The 21,541-nt window shown below is 45.2% G+C and overlaps 2 protein-coding genes across 10 annotated transcripts in view; both read left to right on the forward strand.

Annotated features, from left to right (window-relative positions):
* The window catches only part of OGFR (opioid growth factor receptor), a 102,044-nt gene that overhangs the window by 5,872 nt on the left and 74,631 nt on the right, over positions 1 to 21,541 (forward strand). For 3 of the 4 annotated variants that reach the window (XM_055722111.1, XM_055722112.1, XM_055722113.1), the window contains 5 exons: positions 87 to 171; positions 555 to 633; positions 1,142 to 1,208; positions 1,503 to 1,651; positions 2,820 to 6,350. In XM_055722111.1, coding sequence (XP_055578086.1) covers positions 87 to 171; positions 555 to 633; positions 1,142 to 1,208; positions 1,503 to 1,651; positions 2,820 to 4,218 — 1,779 coding nt within the window. In that variant the 3' untranslated portion in view covers positions 4,219 to 6,350. Of the gene's footprint in view, positions 1 to 86; positions 172 to 554; positions 634 to 1,141; positions 1,209 to 1,502; positions 1,652 to 2,819; positions 6,351 to 21,541 lie in introns of those variants that run through there. The other variant, XR_008734138.1, reaches the window with a different exon arrangement.
* Positions 7,087 to 21,541, forward strand: part of COL9A3 (collagen type IX alpha 3 chain) — a 41,077-nt gene continuing 26,622 nt past the window's right edge. Inside the window, exons 1-10 of one of the 6 annotated variants that reach the window (XM_055722105.1) lie at positions 7,087 to 7,198; positions 7,331 to 7,659; positions 7,831 to 7,942; positions 8,133 to 8,552; positions 9,819 to 9,887; positions 14,402 to 14,437; positions 15,040 to 15,111; positions 15,943 to 15,996; positions 20,474 to 20,509; positions 21,112 to 21,135. In XM_055722105.1, coding sequence (XP_055578080.1) covers positions 8,490 to 8,552; positions 9,819 to 9,887; positions 14,402 to 14,437; positions 15,040 to 15,111; positions 15,943 to 15,996; positions 20,474 to 20,509; positions 21,112 to 21,135 — 354 coding nt within the window. In that variant the 5' untranslated portion in view covers positions 7,087 to 7,198; positions 7,331 to 7,659; positions 7,831 to 7,942; positions 8,133 to 8,489. Of the gene's footprint in view, positions 7,943 to 8,132; positions 8,553 to 9,818; positions 9,888 to 14,401; positions 14,438 to 15,039; positions 15,112 to 15,942; positions 15,997 to 20,473; positions 20,510 to 21,111; positions 21,136 to 21,541 lie in introns of all 6 variants that reach the window. The other 5 variants (XM_055722106.1, XM_055722108.1, XM_055722110.1 and 2 more) reach the window with 5 other exon arrangements.

Below are 21,541 nucleotides of genomic sequence, written 5' to 3' on the forward strand. Positions count from 1 at the left end.
ATGTGAGGGAAAGCAAGGAGAAGTGTTGAAGTGAATGCTGCCTTTTTAAAGATCACTGCTTGTTGATTTCTTGTTCTCATCTCCAGGGTTTGGTAGAATCAGAAAATGAGGAGGAAGAAGACATGTGGAACTTAAGCTTTTATAAAAATGAGATTTGTTTTTTGCCCCGGGGTGAGTACCTTGTGCAGTGACTGATGCAGTCTGCTGCAGCTGGTTGAATTGGTGAAAGAGTAGCTTGATCCATGTGGGACAATTACTAAAAAAACCCACAGCCAAACAAAGCACACCACCAAAACCAAAACAAACAAAAAAGCCACCAAGAATTTCCATTTTAAAATGTCTTGTTCCTGCTGTATGTGCCTTACTTTTCTGTTTAATGATAGGAAACTAAGATTTTTTTCTTTGAGTTTACCAGGTTGGTTATCTAGTTAGATAAGCTAGTGCCTGTATGCGAACACCTGGCTCTGGATAGTAAGCTACCTTGGGTGGCTGGCTAACTTTAATATTCATTTGGTGTCATTTCTTCTTGCCTAACTTTTTCCTTTTCTTCTCAGGTTTGCATATTGAAAATCTGCTTGAATCTTGGTGGGACAACTATGAAGTTCTGGAAGAAAACCATTCTTACATACAGTGGTAAACTGTCTGCTTGAACATAGTGACTCTCTTCAGTTGTGCCTCTTCTAAGAGTCCGTTGTATCTGTGTTCCTGAATTCAGTTTCCCCAAAGGTTCAGAATTGCTCCTGAGCGAAACCCATGTCCACTTTATTTTTATTAAGTTATATCCTTTTGGAAACAATGCAGTGGAAATCTGGAAAACCAGACATGGGTTACCAGTGCAGCTGTGGCAATAGATCTCAGTCATGGTTGGTCTTACAGGGTATTGCAGATCAGAGTATTAGAGCAACAAGAGAGATGCAGATAAGCAAAGTATATTGTTGTCATTGGTGTGGACAGTGCTTTTATGGGAGGGGTGTATTTGTCATATAGTAAACTACTTCTGTGTCCATAAAGATGTGAGGACTCCAAGAGATGCCTCTGATACCACAATTTTTGAAATCTTTTGTTTGTTTTTTTAAAAAAAGGGTACCCTGGGCTGGATGTCGTCTTTGCTTATCTGGTCTGAAAATTTCTTTCCCTTCAGGCTGTTCCCTTTACGTGAACCGGGGATGAACTGGCGTGCCAGACCACTCACATGTCAAGAAATTCAGGTATTTAAAGCTTTTTTCTTTTTTGAGATCTGAAGGATGTTAGGATTTTCCCTAAATGCCTTACATTTGAAGTCTAGGTTTTCTTACGTTGCTTCCTTGGGGCCCTAGTGTGAACAGAGCTCACTCAAGCACTGTTAAGAATTTGTCTGTCTTGTGTCTGCCAGTGGCTACACCAACAAATGAAATGCTCAGTGATAAAATCAAGCCTTGTTTGTCACTTAGGTGCCCCTTAAACTAACTGGTGCAGGTCATCAGGGATTGCAGCTCGTACTCATTAGTCTGTCTTGTTTTCAGGCCTTTAAGAAGTCCAAGGAAGTTATGCAAAGGTTTATACGTGCTTATCAGCTCATGCTGAGATTTTATGGGATCATTTTGACCAATGAGGAAACTGGAGAACTTAAGAGAGCAGAGAATTGGGCTGAACGATTTCAAAACTTGAACCGGTGAGTCTGAGCCTGTGTTGATGCTGGTGGTCATTTACTACAGCCAGGTGCTTCTTTGAGAAGAAAAAAAAAAGTCAAAGTCAAGAAAATGCTCAGCCCTTGAGGAGCAGATGCTTTTTGTTGATAAAAATGTTAGCTAGCTGAAGTATATTTACCTTGGCTTAGCCTCTGACTGCAGGTCATCACACTCTGTGACTTTAGTAAATGACAGGCGTTATAAGTAAATGAGTTGAGATTGATTTTCTTTTGTATCCAGCACAGCTGTGAACAGTAGGCTTTGTTCAGGTTGCTCTCCTGAAGGATGAAATACAGACTTGGAGATGCTAATATTGGCTCTAGCAGAGCTTGTGTTTAAAACCATATTTTAAGCAGGAATCGCTGAAATGTTTTCACAGGTAGCCAAATTGCCTTTTAGTATTCTCGTAAACAAACTACAAAATAGGAGCATTTCCATATGCTTCCCTGATTGTTTATAAAACTGCCTTAATGTGTGTAAAATGCTTTAAATCCTTGGTTGAAAAGTGTTTTGCAAATTGATGGTTTTTCATACTACTTTTTATTTTTCTTACTTACACTTTTTATACCACTGCAGGTCATACCGTAGAGATAGTAGTGACCCTTCATATTCTGGTACCCCTAATGCTGTTAACAAGGGCTCTAAGAGGACTGGGCATACTCACACAAGAAAAAACCAACTTGAAGACTGTCAAGTATTTAAAAAAAAAAAAAAAAAAAAAGTGTTGTGTCTGGCTTAAGTCCCTGAGTCACGGATTTCTGGCAACATCCTTACCTGCCTGTATCCTTACAGTTTTTTTACGGGCTTACCCTGCAGGGTCACTGTTAGGGATAGGACACTGGGCTGCATGGACTTGTGTGTCTGTCAAGTGGTGGCTGGTATCTACTGGTGAGTGATGCAGAAAGCCAGAACCGTTCCAAGCAGTTGAGGTGATTAATCCTAGCAGCCCAAGGAGGACTAGGAAGGTGCTGCTGAAGGCAGACAGCAGCAGTCGGTGCTTGAAAAGTAAGCCCGCCTGTATTCCCATCTGCATTATCAAGTAGTCTTTAACAGACCGTGGCCAACAATGCACAAAAACATTTTGCAGATAGCCTGGAGGTTCGTAGTGACAGGTAAGACTTTCACTTAACTTTGCTTATCTGTTTTGTTCAGGTTCAGCCACAACAATTTGCGGATTACTCGCATCCTGAAGTGCCTGGGAGAGATGGGTTATGAACACTATCAAGTGCACTTGGTAAAGTTTTTCCTAACAGAAACTCTTGTTAAGGAGACGTTACCAAATGTCAAGAGAAGTGCCTTGGATTACTTCCTGTTCACCATCAGAAGCAAACAGAAGAGAAGAGAACTAGTCCACTATGCTTGGCAACACTTCAAACCTCGGGGCAGCTTTGTGTGGGGGCCACATGATAAACTCTTGAAGTACAGACCCCGCTCTGCTAGGTCACAGCTGCACCAAAAGGCTGAAGATAAAGAGGAAACACCTGGTAAAAAATGTGATGATTCTGTGGAAAAGGATCAGAACCTGTCCATAGAGGGAGAACAGAAAGCTGGAGATGCTGCAAACTTGCAGCCTAAAGTGAATGATGAAGATGTAAAAGATAAGTTAAGTGAATATGTTTTGAAGGGAGATGGTGAAGAGGAGGAAGAGACTTCACTTACCCAGCAGGAGAAGAAGGATTTAAGCAGTGAGGCTGAAGAAGTGCAGGGTACAGCAGAGAATGATTGCACAAAGGAGAGCAAGAAGAGAAAACTGGATGCAAATACGGCAGATGCTAAAAAGAGTGGACTGTTGAAAAGCCCTACTGATATTGAAAACATTTCCCGTAATCTGGGAGAATGTGCAATTGATGGAGAAATCCCTTGCTCAGTTCCGCTTTTACAAGCAAAGGAGAACCAGGAAATACTGAAAGAAGATGATGCAAGCACCAAAGACTCAGCAGTGCCTGAGACTGCTGATGCAGTTGTGAAACGGAGGAAAGTTGATAAAAGAACATTGAGAGCCAGGGCATGCAACTTGGCCATAAACCTGAACATGAACCCGAACGTTGGGCCCTCTGCCTCCAGTGCCAAGTTAAAGCCACCTGCTGCAAACACTGAGGCTGAAGAAGAAAATGTCAGTGGGGAAAGCACAACTGTGGAAGTGACAAGTGAGAAGCGTGGTGGTGATGCACATGGTGGGGATGTGAGACCCTCAGTTGGTTCCAGGCTCCCCAAGACTGGCAGGACTTCTTCAGTAAGTGATGGCTTGGAGTTGAGTGGGGATCAAGTCAGAGCAAGGAGTGATCAGAACCACTGCAGCAGCACATTCCTGGGAAGCAAAAATGGGGTAGATGGGGTAGAACAGCATAAAAAGGCAGAAAATGCAAATGAAAAAGGGCAGGCAGAAGTCACAGGCAACAAACAAGTTCCAGAGAGTATTGAGCAGAGCAGCGTGGCATCCACGTGTCCTGAAGAAGACAGTACTGAGGTTGCAACAGAAAAACGTGAAAGCTCTGAGCATGCAGCAGAACCTGATGAAGAGCAGGTAGCGGCAGAGTTGAGACCGGCATGACAAGCACTCAAGCAGAGATGACACTGCCCTAACTGCTGGGAGCCAGCTTTGGTGATTTGGATAGCAGAAGTACCTGGAAAAATAAACTTCCTTTGGGCTGGTCCAGGGTAGCTCCTGTCTGGCTTTCACCCTTCCACACTTTTTTAAAAATCATCTGTAGTAACTTCACTGAGATCCAGCCCTTGGTTTACCCTAAAGAGGAAAACTCCGGTCATCTTCATGGACAGGCTGTGTCCTGTTGCTGGTTTTTTTATCTGATGTTCAGGACTGTCTTGGAGCAACAGGCGTTTTTGCACTTTGCTTTGATTCTGGTATGTCCCTTCTTAAAGAGAAGAGGAAAACTGATCTGTTTCCTTGTTTGAACTGGTCAAGTGTTTATTAAATACATCATTTTTAATGTAAGACAGCATGACCTAATTGGCCAGGCCTTTCTATTACCATGTAACTTCTATTTATTATTGAAAGGCTGTACCTTTCGTGGAGATTTATTCCTGGCAAAGGTGCTGTTTACCTAAAAGAGATGAGTATATACATTTCACATCATTTAAGAGTATAGTTGCCTCTCCTCCTATAAAGAAAATTAGACTTCAGACTGGGATACAATGCATAGTCAAAATGTATCTGTGACCAGTAGTGACTTGTTTGTACAGACACTGTTCGCTAGGGTGCTAAGTACTGAGCATTTATTCCCTTTATTCCCCCCAGAAGTTGCTTTGTAGGGCTTGTTAGTGTTTTTAAGAATATGGATCATCTACTGATTTTGAAGAGGAAAAACCTTCAGACTTTGCATAAAGCTGCCTAGAGCTCTTCTTCCCCAGGCTTTTCCACCACTTGCAGACCCTTGATAGTCTTCCACAGGTATTTGTGTCCGCTACTGGTTCAAAGGTCTGCCTTCCTCAGTTGCCAAAACAGAACAAATAGTTGTCGTTGCATTTTTGGGGGCTCTGCTGTTAATTCGCAGTGGCCTGTGGGGGCTCTCTTTTCTGCAGGCCCATCGCATGAAGTTAGATGTGTCAGATTTAACCCACTTCCTAGTTAGAGCAGGATTGTTTTACCACTAACGATTAGCATGTCAGGCGGTGAGGGCATGTTAAAGTGCAGCATAGCTGGAAACCACTGGGCTTTGTGGGGCAGTTAATTGAAACTTTAATTGGAGGGGTATGCTTGTCTGGTTGATTTATTTACGGCCCTCAAGAATTTACTTTTAGACCTTGCCAGCTATTTGCCGGCCTCAGTGTTCCTGACCTCCCTGTTAGCTGCTCTGCCTGACTTACGCAGTATTCAACCAGGTCTGAAGGAGCGTTAAACAATTTAGCACTTCTGCTCCTAGAGATTTACAACAGAGGACCTGTTTCATGAAGCAGAGGAAACAGTTTCCACCAGCCAGAAGGTCTGGACTCGCTGTTTGCTCAGATTGTTTGGTTTAGATTTGGGGATTTTAGGTGCTGTTTGTGTAGGAGATGGTTAGAGGCTTACCAGCTTTGCCAGAGAGCAGATGCAGTAGCCTGTGCGATGTTCATGTTTTTCCTCTCTCTGCTACAACTCTGAAGATCTTTCAAGGAATTTGATCCGTGACTCGCCAGCCCAGACTGTAGGTCCTGATCCAGCATGCCACATACACGTGTGGGAATAAAAATCTGCAAGCTTAACACCTAATGGTCGTGGTCACACACGTGCTGGAAAAAGGCTTTAATGTTTTTAAAATAATTTTTTTCTTATGAACAAATGGAGTTAAATAGCCAATAAGAATACGCTTAACTACAGATATAAATACTTGAAGATGCTGAGTGAAAATTATTTCATAAAAGATTCATAAGAAATTGTTAATCATGGCTTTTGTACAGATTTATAGTAATTTTCTTATTTAATGAAATTTTCATTGTGAATATGTGCTCAGTTGGGGCATAGACCATGTATCTTGTTATGGTGATGTGTGGTTTGTTTTTGTGTTTAATGGGGTGTCCCTGTGAGCCCTAGTCTGGAGTGCTCAAACCAAACCATTCCCTATCATGATCCGGTTTAGAGTTCTGGCTGTAGGTGTACGCGTTGAGTTCACAGGATGTTTTCCAGTTCTCAGAGCTGTATCACAGAGTGTGTTACGTTGTCACCTATTAAAGCATGACTTTAATGCATACCAGTTTCCACTTACGTTTTTTTTCATCTTTGAGAGCAGGGCATGACCCATCGTGTATCTGTCACCCCCCCACACACACACCCCCCACACCCTGTAGCTGTTTGCTGGTGCTTGGGCACCTCCAGCGAGTGGGTGCGTGGGGCTGTCCGGCGTTCCCAAGCGGAGGACTGGTGGGCTCACCATGAGATAAACCTGCTGCTTGTTCCATGTGGAGATGATGCTCAGTCTTCCTCCAGCGCTGTAAAATGTGGCCAGTGAATGTTTGTGGGGAAAAAACACCCCCTCCCTTGCTTCTTGTTCAGTGATGTGCTTTGAAACGTTTCAGTATGCCCCGTCTTGGCTTTGTGCTGCCATTCTCTCAAGCATGTGTTGTGGTGCTCTGCAGAGCAAACAGGGACTTTCCTTTTGAGCAGCTTTTGGGGCTAGCAGGCAGGAGGGCAGCTGCCTGGCCTGCTTATAGGGCTTTATCTAGTGGGCCTTTTCCTTCAGGGCGTGAGCACCGGGGGTGTGGGGGTGTCTTTGTAGCAATGATTTCTGTAAGTCGCTGTGTTCCTTCAGCTGTGCTCCCTCTGCCTGGGGATGTGCAAGGAGAGGACAGCTGGTCCTCCTGTGCAGTGGGCTTGAAGGTGAATACTCCCAGGGCTCTTCCCTTGTGGGTCATGAGCTGGCTCTGCTTGCAGCAGCCCTGGAATCCCTGGCTTGTTAGAGCAGCGTGTGGCTGAGGAATTTGGCTCTGCTTGCAGGAGCCCTGGAATCCCTGGCTTGTTAGAGCAGCGTGTGGCTGAGGAATTTGGATCTGCTTTGCCTTCTCTGTTGCCATCGGCTGGCCTCGGTGTGAAGGAGGAGGTACAAGCTCTGTGCAAAGCAGTTCATGCGACTGCACTGCTCTCCCTCTGCGCGGTTTGTGGTGTCTAATAAAGCATTCCATTCAATGTGAGGCCATCTGAAGACACACACGCGCTCCCTTTCTGTCCCCAGCTGCCTGGTCCACCAAATCTTCTAGGAACTTAGTAAATCTTTGAGCTTTTCATCTTTCTGTCAAGGTTGGTGGAATATGGGCTGCTGGGGAGCTGGACAGGCACACAGTGTGTGCTCGTACAAACCTCCCAGCGTAAGGATGCCAAACTGAAACCCGGTATTTCATTTTTTAAGCTTTGCTTTTCCACATCTGCTCTCCTTACTAACCAAATGAGCTGTGTCATTTCAGTCCTGATGAATCTTGCCACTGTTTCTCTCCGCTTCCAAGTCCTGCTTTGGATGAAATTGTCTTTAATCGATAAAGGGAAGCATGAAGCTATTTGTAGGAGGTGCATCTTTGTAAATATATTGCCTTTTGGGATCACCATGCTGGGAACTGTCATTCTGTTCCTTCCAAATATTTCAAAGGCAATTCTTCCTTTTTTGGGAGGGCTCTGAGAGTGTTTCTTCTTTTTTCTTCCTCCTTGTGATCTGCCTGTGATCATCTGTTCTCTGGTCAGGGTTCATCACTTTCTCAAGAAATCAGTTGGAGCTCTTCAGATTTCCCTGGAAAAAAACAAGCCAACCAGATGTGATTATACCTCCAGAGCTCATAAACCATCTCACTAAGCAGTAAGTGCGTTTTTCTGGAGTGCATCTTGCAGTTCTTGCAGGTATGTTAACTTCTTTAGTGAAGTTAGGTAGCCTCAGGCACTGCGTAGCACGCTCGCTCGGTGGTGTTTTACCTGTCCAGCACTGAGGTGGTTGATGGGCTTTGAGGAATGGCCTGGGTGAGATCTAAGGAACATCTTTGTATCTCCAGCTGGAGCAGCCGAATTTTGCTTCTGTGGCATGTCTGCAAGTCTGGCCCTTCCGCAGGATCCCTGTTTGCTCGAGGCTGGGGCTGCCCAGCAAGGCATGAATGAGAGCTGCAATTCCTGACTGCTGCTCCCCCTCCTGCTCCCACCTCCCTCCCAAACCTCCTCTCTCCTGCAAGCTCGGCCCCTCTTGCTTGTTCCTGAGCTCTGCCCCTCCAGCTGGAGCCGCAGGTTTATCTGGAGGCGAGGAGTCTCTCCTTTGTAAGCTGAGACCCAGGGGGAGGAGGAGGGATCTGCTGGACCCTGGAGGAGAAGCCGTTTAGCTGCCCAGGGGGAACGGAGAGAGGCAGAGCCTGTGCGCCATGGCTGGGTTCTCCAGTCTGGGGCTTCTCTTCCTATGCCAGCTATTAGCCACATCGGCTCAGGTAAGAAGTCTCATTTATGTCTTATGCTTAAGAAAAAAGTCTGGAAGGGAAAAAGATGGTGACCTGTGTATGCTATACCCGCAGGATGAAATGTGGCAATAGGCAGGTTATTAGAGTCTAAAATTTATTACAAATGTGTGTGTTGCTTGTGCTGTTGTACAGGGAGTGCCTAGCAAGCACGTCTGGGTTTGTACCTGCATAGGTAACTATTTAAATCCTATCCTTACGTGTAGAAACTGCTGCCTTATACTTTCCACAAAAGTATTGCCTTCCCATTCAGGGCTGCAGTTATGAGAGAGAAAGCCTTGGGAAAGGGGAGACCGTTTGGTCTAAGAGAAACAGTTTTCTTCTACAATGAAGTAATAGGCTGCCAGTGAGACTGATCTCCTGATCTGACTCTTCATCTGAATCAGAGTTTCTTCCCTCAACGAATTTTCAAATGTTACACTTACTAAATAGCATATTTAAGCCTTGTTTGCTTCAGGTATGAAGTTATATTAAACTTCCCTGCGTGGTGTTAATGTTACTGCCTGGGGAAGTAACTCCTTGGTGAGGTTTTTCTATTGTGTTAGTGAGGAATTTTTGCAGCCTGGCTTGGGAATTCAAAGCTGCCCTCATCTGCTGCGAGCAGAGCTGCTCCTACAATGAAACCTTTGTTCACTGAAGCTACAGCAAGCTGCTCTCTGGAGCCCTCTCCATACAGAAGTCATTTATTGGACCTTTCTTTCCTTCCCCCCACCTCAGACCTCCTCCAAAACCCCAGATTTTCAAATGGCATCCTGCTCAAAGAGGAGACTTCCCCTTTCTCCTTCTGTCTTCACTGGTGTCTGCCTGGCTTTTCCGTCACCCCATCAGGCTGGGACTATAAATTAATTTTTAATGCCTAGCACTTGGCACCTATTTTCTGTGGGCTTTGCATTTCTTCCTCTGCCCAGAGTGAAACGTGCCTGTAGGCAGCGAGAACTGGTTCCTGTGCAGCAAACCCCGTTTGGTGCCCAGCCACCAGCTTTCCTTCCCAGTGTAAGCCACCAGCTAAATGAGCTGGGAGCCCTGAGGGTGTGCTCAGTCAAAAGGGTTTTCCAAAGAGCCTTGCACCAGTCCTGAGCTCCTCGGAGTCCACCCAGCTTGGCGGGAGGCCCTGGGGGATGGGGGGTTAGTGCAGCTTTAGGGGGTTGAGCTGTAGCACTTGGCCATTTGTGATTTAGCCTATGTGTTTCTTCGGATGCAAAGATGAACTCCTCTCTCTCTTTCCCCTGATCCTTTCAGAGAGTAGGACCACAAGGCCCTCCTGGACCACGAGGACCCCCTGGACCATCTGGCAAGGACGGCATAGATGTGAGTGATGTTTGGCAGAGGGCAGGCTCAGCCGAGGGAGGGCGAGGGGTGGAGCAGAGGCAGACCCAGCAGAGCAGGGAGGCTGCTCATTCCCCAGAGCCCCAGCCTTTGGGCCACCCTTCAGAGGTGGAAGGACATGGAGAACCAGTCTACTCACAAGAGACCTTGTTTTGCAAGAGTCAGAACAGCGAGTGGAGGTGCTGAGTGGCCTCAGGTTCTTTACAGGATCAATCCCCTGTTTTGAGAGAGTTCAGGACAAAGCTAGTGTATGCACAGGGACTCGTGACCCTCCTCGCAACGTAGAAAATTTCTCTTTTGGTGTCTAGGGAGGAAGGGGAACGTAATACATAAGGTCGAGTGCATGGGTACCATGTTTGCCAGAGTCATTGCATGTTCTGTAGTTCAGAGAGAGGTTTATGTGACACTTCAGGGCATCCACATTTCTAGAGAGGCTTCAAGAAACTCAAACATGCAGCGCTGGACACTGCTCTTATATTGGGTTTATTTTCACATTGTCAGTATGGCTATCCCTAACTTCCATTGGGATGTGAGAGGTCAGAAACTGGCTTGTGTGTTGCCAGACATGAGTTGCCTGTAGTGGCACAAAAGGCAAATGAAATGGGCAACCTTTATTTCAGCAGGCAGCTCCTTTTACGTACACCTCCTGCAGAGGCAGAAGGCTACGTACCACAGCACGTACTGGAGGAGAAAAACTTGTCCTGTTACTTTTAATTGAAGTTTCCATAGAAATGAAGAATTTTGCTTCTGTGCCTCTGTTGGATAAGGACTGAAGTTTGTCCAGTAGTTAGTTTATCCACTGATAAAAAGAGCATCAGATGGACCTTCAACAAGACCACATCAAATGCAAAAGGCTGGATCCCCACCTTGATGTTCAGTTTGAGTAGTGCTTGTCTTAGTCTCTAAGCTGCTTATGGAACAGGGCAGGGTTTTTTAAACCTCGTCTGAAGGAAGTTTATTGGTGTTGGGCCTTTAAGCAACCTTGAAAAAATCTATTCATTCCATGCAAGTCATTTTCTTTTGGATAAGAAGGTAAAAAAAGATATATGGGTTCCCTGGTGTATGGTGAACAAGGAGCTTTTTTGTCTGCAGTGGTGAGCTTTCATAGTGGCTCTGTGAGCAAGGCTGGTCTGAGGAGAGAACCGCCTTGATTTGCAGCTGGTCCCTCTAAAGTGTCCTTTCGACTAATGGAGACCATTTTACTGAAAAATCTCACTCTGAACTTTTCATGCTACGAAACCAGAGCTGGTACCTCAACAGTTTCTCTCTGCTATCTTTCATGATGTGGTAAAAGGTTTAAGGGGACACCCTGGAAGAGGACGAAGGACATGTGTTCCCGTTGGCAGCAGTGAGCTGTGGAGTCACTGCAGCAGGACGCGAGCGTGGCCAGCGGGTTTCAGGGACGGGTGGCTGTGTTTCTGTACAGAGCGAAAAAGAAGCGTTTGGGAGGCACGAAGCCCTTCAGGCTTCATGTTGTAACCAATTTCTGCGTGTAGGCAATCAGAAAGAAACAAATCCCTGTAATTGTGTTGTTCAGTTCCTGCTTTCTATGGGATATTTGACACCCTAATTCTGGAACGGCATCAGCATCACTTCTGATTGCTCTTGGAAACAGGAGCCCGGGGAGATGCTGGTCACGTGAACCTGCACCCCTTTATCCACTGCTTAAAGCTTTGGAAGGCTGCCTGCGGGACAGGACCAAACAACATCATCTAATTAATATGAAGAACTCAGTCCTGATAAACCAACCAGCTCAGTAAAGTATTTAAGGTGTTAAGTCTTACAGTCTCAGCTTGAGTCTGGAGTTTTGGCTACGCAGGAACAGGCTCTCATTTGAACAGACTTGATCTACATCCCTCCTATGGATATAGGTTGTCAGGTGCCTTGTTCATATGAGATGGTCCAGCTGTGCAGGGACAGGCTCCAGGATGGTTCCTGCTCTTCAACAGGATTGGGTCCTTCAAGGATGATGAAAAAGAAGATGATGAGAAAAGAAGAGATGCAGGGCTGGGGCTAGTGCTGGGCACAGTCATGCAGCCTCCCAGTTTCAGGGTTACGGTTCTTCTGGTAGTACCCTCTGAAAAACTATGGCACTGCTCTGCATTTTCATGGTACTGCATGGAGAGAAGTGGTGGTGTCAGATCTACCACTGTGAAGAATGAAACCATCTTTTCTTTAGTGGTGAGCCTTTTATTTTTTAAAGCACAATTAGAACTTTTGTGGACTATACCTATGCAAGTTTCCTGAAGTCTGTAAGCCACTCCAGCTGGGTCATCTTCGCAGACGGCTCTGGATGAACGCCATGTGGGAAGAGCTGCTGAACAGCCTTTTTGCTGGATGAGTGCTGCTGCGGTGTTCAGCAGTCCCTTACTGTCGGCCGTGAGCAGTGAGCAGCGCATAACATACATCTGAATTATTCAGGATATCTCTGAACAAACCTTGGATGAACCCCATAAGCACAATTTCTAGAAGCTCCTGCTTTCATTCCTACCTTCCAGTGGGAGCTGCAACATTAAGTCCCTCTGAAATATTTTATAGTTATAGCCTTCAACATGCTTCACATTTCATACTCGGTAACAAGCAAAATCTCTCCCTCCCGAGAATAGAAACGGCATGTTATGATCGAAAGAATTAGTGACAAGTTCCTGTGAATTATTTCTGGGGATGTAATTCCCCAAATTGCTAATAAGCAATTGTCACTTTTCAAAAATCAAGCTCCCCCACCACCACTTTCCGTCTCCTGGCTTGACATGCTAAGAAAGCATAAACTTCCTTCCCTCTCACATAGCACCAGGAGAGCATTTCCCTTTGCTGACAGCCTTTGCCTCTAATTCCCAGTGATTTGGCATTAGGGGTATAAACACTGATTAGGCTTTTGATTTAGCTGACTGCAGTTCTGGTGCCCCTGCAGGGTCCCGCAGGGGTCCACAATGGCAGGAGCAAGGTTTAAGATCGTCCCAAGCGGCCTTTGCCGATGCTGTGACCTTGCTGTATAGATTGCCATCGCACAGGCAAGAAAAAATGCAAGGGGCTGGCAACCTCAAGTGATGGAGGAAAGAGTAAACCACCTCTACTGCCATTTCTGTCCGCCTTTTCAAACCATTCATTGCAAAAGAACTGCTCCTTTCATTTCCTTGGCAGGGCTTTTCCCCACCTATGATAATGATAACTATTTATGGAAAACCTGTGAGCAAAGGACAGCAAAGGAGTTGCTTCAGCAAGGCAGAGCATAAAGATCCCTCTGTTCAGTGACCCTGTGGTCTGTGCATTGATCGGTCACCAGTGCAGCACGTAAATCCTCGCTGAAGTGAATTGAGGCAGCTGGTCTTGAGAGATTTGCCCACAGACTTCACAGCTGTCGACACAGTAAATAGAGAAACATGCTATAAATTCCACAACTTTGCTTACTGCCTTCCAACTCCTAATTATCAGGCCTACGATAGGGCTGGTGTTATTTCTAGCCTTGCTGTGTTAATAACCACCCCTTTTACATATAAATTTTCTTCTTACAGGGCATCAGCGTGCCCCTTCCCCTCTGCTTGCCCATGATAACTGAGCCTCTCCCAGTATTTAGTGTACTTACCCGAAAGCCGGGAGGGAAGGGTGCCATCCAGACATCTAGACCTGGGACACAAAGTGATTTTATGTGGGATGAGGTGGGAAACCAAGCTCCAGTCGAGCTCCTGCTATTCACAGATGGTTGCAGCTTTTGGGGCCTAACAATAAAACACAAATATCTTCTTGTCTGGGGTCCACACAAGCTCCTGAATGATGTTACAGCTGGTGAGCTAGAAGGGGTGATTCAAAGGCTGCTTAAATATTGTCTCCCAAACACCTTTAATGCTGTTCTTAAAAGTTGCTTTCCATTAGGCCAGGAAAAAATGAGCGCTTTTGGAATATTATATAAAATACGGGGTTAGTCCAGACTGTGGGGTTGGATTAGGTGGAAATCAGTTGGGGGCTTTGTTCATTTGCTTTTCCTGTCAAAGTTTAGTCATACATAGAAAATTACTGTAGACAGTTTGTTCATTCTTTACCTTCTGATAGTTCCCAACTCCTGGTAGTACCACAGTGTTATACTGGGTCCTGGATACCTGAATCTTATCCTCATATCCCTCTGTTTCATCAGGAAGTTGTTTGAACGCCGTGATAGCCCTCTAGCTTCCTCGCTGCCCAACTTGCAGACAAGCCCAAGTGCAAATAATTTTTAAGTATATCTGGGAAAAGGAGGTGCTGGGCACTGTTTGGAAGCACTGGTTTGCTGTGGGAGGCTGAGGATGTGGGGTTCACCACATCTGCTGTTGTGGGTATGGAAAAAGTTCATCCTGCTTTAGGGGATAGCAGGATCTAGAGCATCAGCTTCGTAAGACTGAGCGTGGTAAATCCTGGAGTGGGCATTAAGGGAATGAGCGCTGTGACGGGTGGGAACACCGTTGTTGCAAAACATCACCAGAAGGAGGTTCAGCGCTAACACCGATGTCGTTTCTCTTTATCAGGGAGAGCCAGGCCCTCCTGGTTTGCCAGGCCCACCGGTAAGTATGTTCTGGCTGACACTGACTTGCTCATCCTTTTGAGAGGGAGACAGTGCAAGAGCTAAGGCTTGCTGGCTCCCCTTCCTCCTGGTCTGCAGCAGAATTTCTGTAAGGGGTCCACAGTGGAGATCCTCAGCAGTGGTCCGGGGGACAAATGCATTTATTTTCCTGTTTCATTGCTAGCGGAAGTTATCCATGAGATGAAGCTCACCCATCCCCAGTATAACAAAACTGGTACCGAGCCACGTGTGTGGTTATTTTTGGCATTGGTCTGAGTCTGCTTCTGCTCCTCAGTCTGCCAAGGGGTGCTCAAAATTGTACCAGGTGGCACAGCTCCTTGCTCTGGGCTGCTTACCCCATCCTTTTCTACCCCTTTCTACCCCTCTATTAGGAACAGCTTACAAGTATGTGGAATTGAGCCAAAGCGCTGAAATGAATTTAGAATTCATGGCAAGTTTCATCTCTCTGTAGGAATTCTTCTACATTGCATGGTATAAGATCAACACGTCAACAAATTAACTTCCGTCTTGTAGCCCGTATCAACACATGCCACGTTTCTCTTGTTATTATGTTAAAAATAATTGCCTGATTATCTGATTTAGGGGCCAAAAGGTGCACCAGGGAAACCTGGAGCAGCTGGTGAAGCTGGATTGCCTGGCCTTCCTGGAGTGGATGTGAGTATTTTGTCATCTTAGATCTTTTAAATATTTCATGTAGACATGGGTGCTTCTCTGAAGTGTCTCATCGGCTTCCTCTGTGCCTACTGTAGAAGCAAAGTGCGTCCTAGATCTACCTGTGTCTTGCACATCAGGAGAAAGTTTGAGAGTTGCAAGTATCTCTTGATTGAATTAAGGAACTTGAGAACAGTTTTGAGACGCGTAACTGACAGGACGGTGCTCTTACAGTGAAGCATCGCAGTTCTTCAGAGGTGCAGCGGGCAAGTCTGCAGAAGTACAGGCGTCTTTGAAAGTTGACATTTCTGGAGCAAACCCATTGAGCTCAGTCTAGAGATCCCATCCCACTCGCGAGCCGAGGTGTGCTGCTCACTGCCCTGGGATTTGCCCTGCAGCTCCAGACAGGTGACTGCACACAGTCAAGCTTTCCCAGTTTTCCCATCTTTCCCAGCTTCCCAACGTGCTGCCATGGTAGCTGAGTCTGGGTAAGGTTTTAGCCAACACATTTTTTGCTGCATCAGGCAAGGAGCAGCGTTCAGTCAGCTTCCACAGCTAAGCTGCAACTCCAGAAACACCATTGATAAGACTACTTGGTGGTGTTCATCCACGCTCCCAATGCACAGGGAATGGTGCTGATCATTTGCTTCTGCTCTTTTCCTTTGTGATTAATTACAGAGAGAAATCAGTTGGTTCGCCTCTCCTGAGAGCTTGGCATCCAGATGATTTGTGTTGGTGACAGGGACTTCTCATAGCTCTTTTTATTCTGTTTCTCTGTTTTCACGCTTGTTGGTTTGTTGGGATATTTTATTATTTAATTATTTATTTTTACAGGGTTTAACAGGAACTGATGGCCCACCTGGCCCAGATGGGCCTCCAGGAGACCGTGTGAGTACCCCGTTAGATCCTAGGTCCCTTTAAATGAACATTGTCACTGATCGTATTGATTTCTCATTCCTTTGCAAATTGGTGACGTTCAAGTGTTAATTATGGTAACTTATTTATCCATAAACCCTTGAAGAATACTTGGACCCTTGAAATGAAACTCCAGATGGCTTTTCATTAGGCAGGGCACAAGATCCATCTTTTCTTTCACATGGTTTTGAATGGCCTTGGATAGCCTCAGTGGTGGGACTACCGTGCAGAACAGCTCTGGTGATATTTCAAGTATCCAAAAAGTTCCTTGAAGCAGTTGATAGACCTAATTATGAAGTTTATCACAAATGAAGCTATTTTGGCCTTTATTTGCCACCTGAGTATGCATCTCTGTTATGTTTATAATTACTGCTACTGTGTATTAACCGTTTAAACTTTCGCCTTTTGTTAATTCTGGGGCTGTCCATATGGTTGACATTATTAGTTGCCTTGGCATAGACTTCCCCAGCCAGCATAGCAAGAAATGTGTTTTTCTTGCTTCCTGCATATTGTAGCTCTGCTAAAGGGCACCACAGGGATAGAGAAATGACTGCCAGAGATGTTATAGCTGTCCTTCAGATCATCTACAACGGGGCTGGAAAGGCACTTGGGTCTCCTTGGGACATTAAGAATTAAACTTTATTGAGCCATTCAGCACAGATTTTTATCCAGCTTGGCTGTTTTCCTGTCTCCCAGTGTGGGAGGATCAAGCTTGTATCTACAGCTGGTTTACTGGTCTCTTGAAGTCAGGGCTGCAGGGATGGGCTGAATATACGTTACAGAGTGCAAAGGTTAAAAAAGGTGGATTTTTCCAGTGTGTTCACTGTAGTTTAGTAATCCATTTGTTGCCCTGAGGAACTACCCAAAGCTCCAAACTGTGAGTTGTTTTCTCATTTAGTTAAAGGGATGAGTGATAGAGCCGTGTGTCTTTGATGCACTGCTCTTCCTTTCCCCGTGTGCAAGGCAAAGTTTGCTTGGCCACTGGGAAGGCTGAGTGGCAGGACCGAAGCATCCTGGTCACAGCTGCAAGCCTCCGTCCATCAGCACTGCGCAAAACACCATCTCCTTTGCTTTTCCTCATGCCCACCTTTCTCCCCAGAGATCCAGGGCTGCAAAATCCCAACCGCTCTGACAGTCTGTGGCAAGAGTCCAGCACCTTCTGGGAACTGACTCCTGATTTTTAAAAAAGTTCAGGACCACACGCAGAAGACACAGTTTCATGGCCCTGTTGCATGTTTGGTGGTGTTTGCCCGTGCCCACTTCAGCACACAAGCTCCTAGTTGGTGGGGTAATTGAGCAGGGAATATCTGGGCACAAGAACTTCCTCCTCAGCTATTCAGTATCACACAAACAGTAACTACACATTTTAATTTGACGTGCTTTCCCATGTCTCGTAACTCGTTTGTCAGCATGGGGCAAACCTGGGGCCTGCTGTCATTTATGGGAGCTTTTCAAGGTCAGTGGTCCATCTGGAAAATTGTTTTAATTGGTTTCATAAAAGCCTGGAAAAAGGAAAAAAAGCTCTAAAAGCTTTAGCACTCTGAAAGGACAACATTGTTATCCCAACTTTTTTTCTTCTCCCCAACTTTTACAACATCGTTTGGTCTCCCAGGAATCCCTGAAATCAGCAGGTGTCTGCTTGCTGTTGTGGGACTGGAGTCATGCTTAGCGCTGTAACTTCTTCTAAATAAACGTATTTTTCTGAATTGGAGTGCCCGAGACTGAAGGTGGATAGCATATGGAAGTGGGCTCATGGAAGGCAGTTTTTAGTAATACCTTATTGCTAAACATTTCTTTTCCTCTATATGCCATGCTTCATCAGTCCAACTGTGATTCATGTGTGACCAGGGCCAGTGTACTGTGAAGTCAGCACACCAAAATGTTTTTTATCTTACATATCTCCTGTTGCTATCGGCATCCATTGGCTTTTCTCATGGTTCTCCTTGCAGACTGATTAGATCCAGCCTATTTGTTTTTCCAATTAAGAAAATCCTTTATTTTTAGCCAGGAATGCTGGGTTCTGACCTTAGTGCTAGATACTGGTGTCCTTCACTGGCAAGTTTTCAAAGATAATTTTTAAGTTTGGTGCTTTACACTATAAGCAATGAGAAGAATGTAATTAGTCATATTTATTTATGACTGTCATGTTAATCAAGTATTTCCTGTGCTCCACAGTTGTATATTCATAAAGTGTATTACTTTAAAGTGAAAAAATTATGGTGAGATTGTTTTCTAATCAAAAGAGAAAGAACATTGTTACCAGGAGAATGAGTTGAGTCAGACAATGTTATTAAAATCGAGGTGTAAATTAGAGCCTCTCCTTTGAACTTAATGGAGTCACATCAGCTTGCTCAGGGACTCGATGATCATGTCCCAGGAATGTTCACGGCTGCACGCTGCTCCGTACACCCTCAAGGATACCAAAATCCAGGACAGGGAAGTGCCAACGCTTGGCATGTGTGGGCTCTGCCACTCTTTTGGCACCTTGGCTGAAGCAGAAAGGGGCTGCGCAGCTGGTTTCAGTGGGGGCAGGATTAGTGTGTCAGTCAGTAGGTGCCAGGAATTCCGTCTTTTCTTTGCAGGAAATGATCCCAGCTTGTCCCTTACAACCTTCAGCAGTTGTAAGGACTTCAGCCTAAAGATAAAAGTGACTGGAAAAGCAGAGTAACATGCAGCAAGAGAAATGGAGGAGCTGACACTTGCAGCAGAGTTGATTTTTATTGGATTACAGTCTGCTCCTCACAAGACTGCTCCTAATGAGGCTTTGGATCCTCTGTATCTTTTTCCTTAAGCTTAACAAGGGAAAATATTTCTAATCTCATTTGGTATGCAAAACAGTGGGAAAGGACTGGCCTCATCCTGGGGATCACACTAAGCAGCGTCGTGTTGGGGTGTTTTCCACATCTGCCTATCTCCTGGTCCTAGGGGTAGGCACCATTTCATTGCAGCTCAGGACATCGTTCACAAGGTGTTTCTGTGCAGCATTTTGGGAATGTTTGGGAAACAGGTTTGGGCAATCTGGCTGGCAAGAGGCTGAGCAAGCCTCGTGCTGTCATTGCTCTTTGTCCCCTGTGCAAGGGCGTGAGGATTTTGCTGGCACTAGTTTAATGGAAATAACAACACGGTTTGTTCTGTGTTTAAGTCTGTCACCTTTGCCCTCACTATGTGACATTCTGCCTTTAGCAGAGAGCAGCAGCGGCTGAGAACTGTGCAAGTGCGAGGGACGAGCTGCCTGCGTGGGGCTGGGAGCAGCGTGGCTCTTCTGCCGCTCCCGAGCATCAACACGGTGCAGAGAAACTCCCTGTGACAGCTGCAGCCGTGCTGTTGAGCACACTATTATTTTATTTATCATTAACCTCAAATTACACAGGCGTTTCTGCACCTCCACCATGTCTTTTTTTTTTCTTTCCTTTTTTTTTTCTTTTTAAAAGAAAGTGATAAAATTGGTCTGCTCCGATGAGCTACCTGCCTCTGCTTTTCCCTTTCCCGTAGCAGCAACAGCTGTTTTCTGAGGAGGCTCTGAGACCTGAGAGCATCAGCCAGCAATGCACGCCCAGTATCTTAGCTGTTGACCAAGGGCAACCCACCACACTGAGGGGTTTTGTTCATTTTTATATTTCCATTCACTTTCTGTTTCGGAATTACTACCTATAATTAAGTTTATAGTCTGTTGGCCAGTGTCAGTATCGTTGCAGTGCAACAAAGGGATTAAGACTTTCTGTTTTGCAATCTTTAGTTAAGCAGGAAAATAACAACTTCAAGAATGATTTAATTCTAGTCTAAGACATGAGATCACCAAGCTCTAGTCAAGCTTAAGAGTTAAGAATACAAATTGGGAAGAGGAGACTGGGGATTTGCCAAGGAAGCTAGTGAAGAGGCAGAAGCTGCCAAATCTTTGTCTTTGCTTGAAGGGAAAATTTATGAATTAATAAAATTCACCACAGTGAGTCCAAATCTTGTAAATAGTTTCAGATAATTTAGTCATTGGATCTACAATTTGAATGTTTTATGAATGAGACTATTTCAAATGGATGAGATTCAATTTATGGAACGTTTAGATGTTCGTGGAGTCTAATCAGGGGCCAACTGTGACTTGCAGAGGTGTCTATTTAGTCCTTCAGAAGCAACTCATGTTTTAGTCTTTCCTCTTTCTTGACCTGCAAATGGTGAAGGAAGTCACTGGGCCCGATTCTGAACATCCATCCCTACTATCTTAAAATGTTCTATAATCAAGTCGTTAATCAGGAATGACAGAGTCATTACCGTAAGTTTCTGTCCTTACATTTGTGAACTCGGCTGAGCATTGCCGGGTGTGTGCTGCTTCTGTAAGACACTGCTGGACTTCTCAGGCAGGGACTGGTGTCAAGGAGGGCAGGCGTTGGTGTCTACCCGTACCCATATGGAGGTTTCTGGTTTATCCCTGCTAATTTGCACTGGTTTATTCCTGTAGGGTGCATTAGGACCTGCTGGGCCGCCTGGAACAGCTGTAAGTAACGTCTGGAATAGAGTGTGTAAGGATGGGGTGTAGTATTATGCCAAAACCATCACCAAGAGAGGCTGGGAAGCTCTGTATCCCAAACAAAGGGATCAAAGCCTCAGTGGGTGAAAATGTTGTTTGATGTGTTTAAATATGTATGTATGACCTGTTCTGTTAGTACAGGGTCTGGTTTTAGTCTCTGAGAATATAAAGCAAGCCAACTTGGGATAAAGACTAGCATATCAAATGCTATCAAAATTATTTGACATTAGATAACGTCTAATAAAAATGAAAATAAATAAAAAAGGAAATGCAGATAAACTAGAATGTTTACTTCATAACTGTGTCCTCCCACTACCCTGTCACTGTATGTGGCTTTACTTGGAGGTGTCTCAGAGGTAACAGCGATGTAAAGGAAATACAGATTATTAAAGGCAACAAAAGGATTCATCAAGACTCCAGCTCTGCTCTGATTGCAAATTACAATAATTGGGGACAGGGGAGTGCTAAGAAAACTTAAAAAGAAAAATTAAGCAGCATTTTCTGAGATTTGCTTTGCTTCCTGTATGTTCTGTTTCTAAATGATCTTTTGCTGTTTTAAACGTTCCCAGGGCAAAGGACTACCAGGACCTCCAGTAAGTAAAGAGGCTCTTTCAAAAAAGTTTTAAATTATATCCTAGCTTTATTGGATACTCTGAGCATTACACACACCCCCAGCCCCCGGCCTTGGGTCCCTCTCCTGTGCCAGGCAGAGGGATGTGGAGTCCTGTGGATCTGCAGCCTCGTAGGGTGTTTATGCTCACCCTGACCCCAGGGAGGCTGGCACTTCTGTGAATTCAAGGCACAGCAGCCTTCTAATCGGTGGAAGTGACCGGTTCTGGGGCACCTTTTGTTTGGTGGCTTCCTGGCGCACCTCCGAGCTGCCCTGTGTCAGAGGGGATGCAGATGTTGGCAATGTGGTGGAAAGAGTGTGCTGCATGGGGAGGTGGGGCAAAAAGACAGATGTGGTAACCTGATGGTCTGGGTGCAGGATTGAGCTCC

This window comes from Falco cherrug, chromosome 10, assembly GCF_023634085.1.
Source record: "Falco cherrug isolate bFalChe1 chromosome 10, bFalChe1.pri, whole genome shotgun sequence".
NCBI classification, from domain to species: domain Eukaryota; kingdom Metazoa; phylum Chordata; class Aves; order Falconiformes; family Falconidae; genus Falco; species Falco cherrug.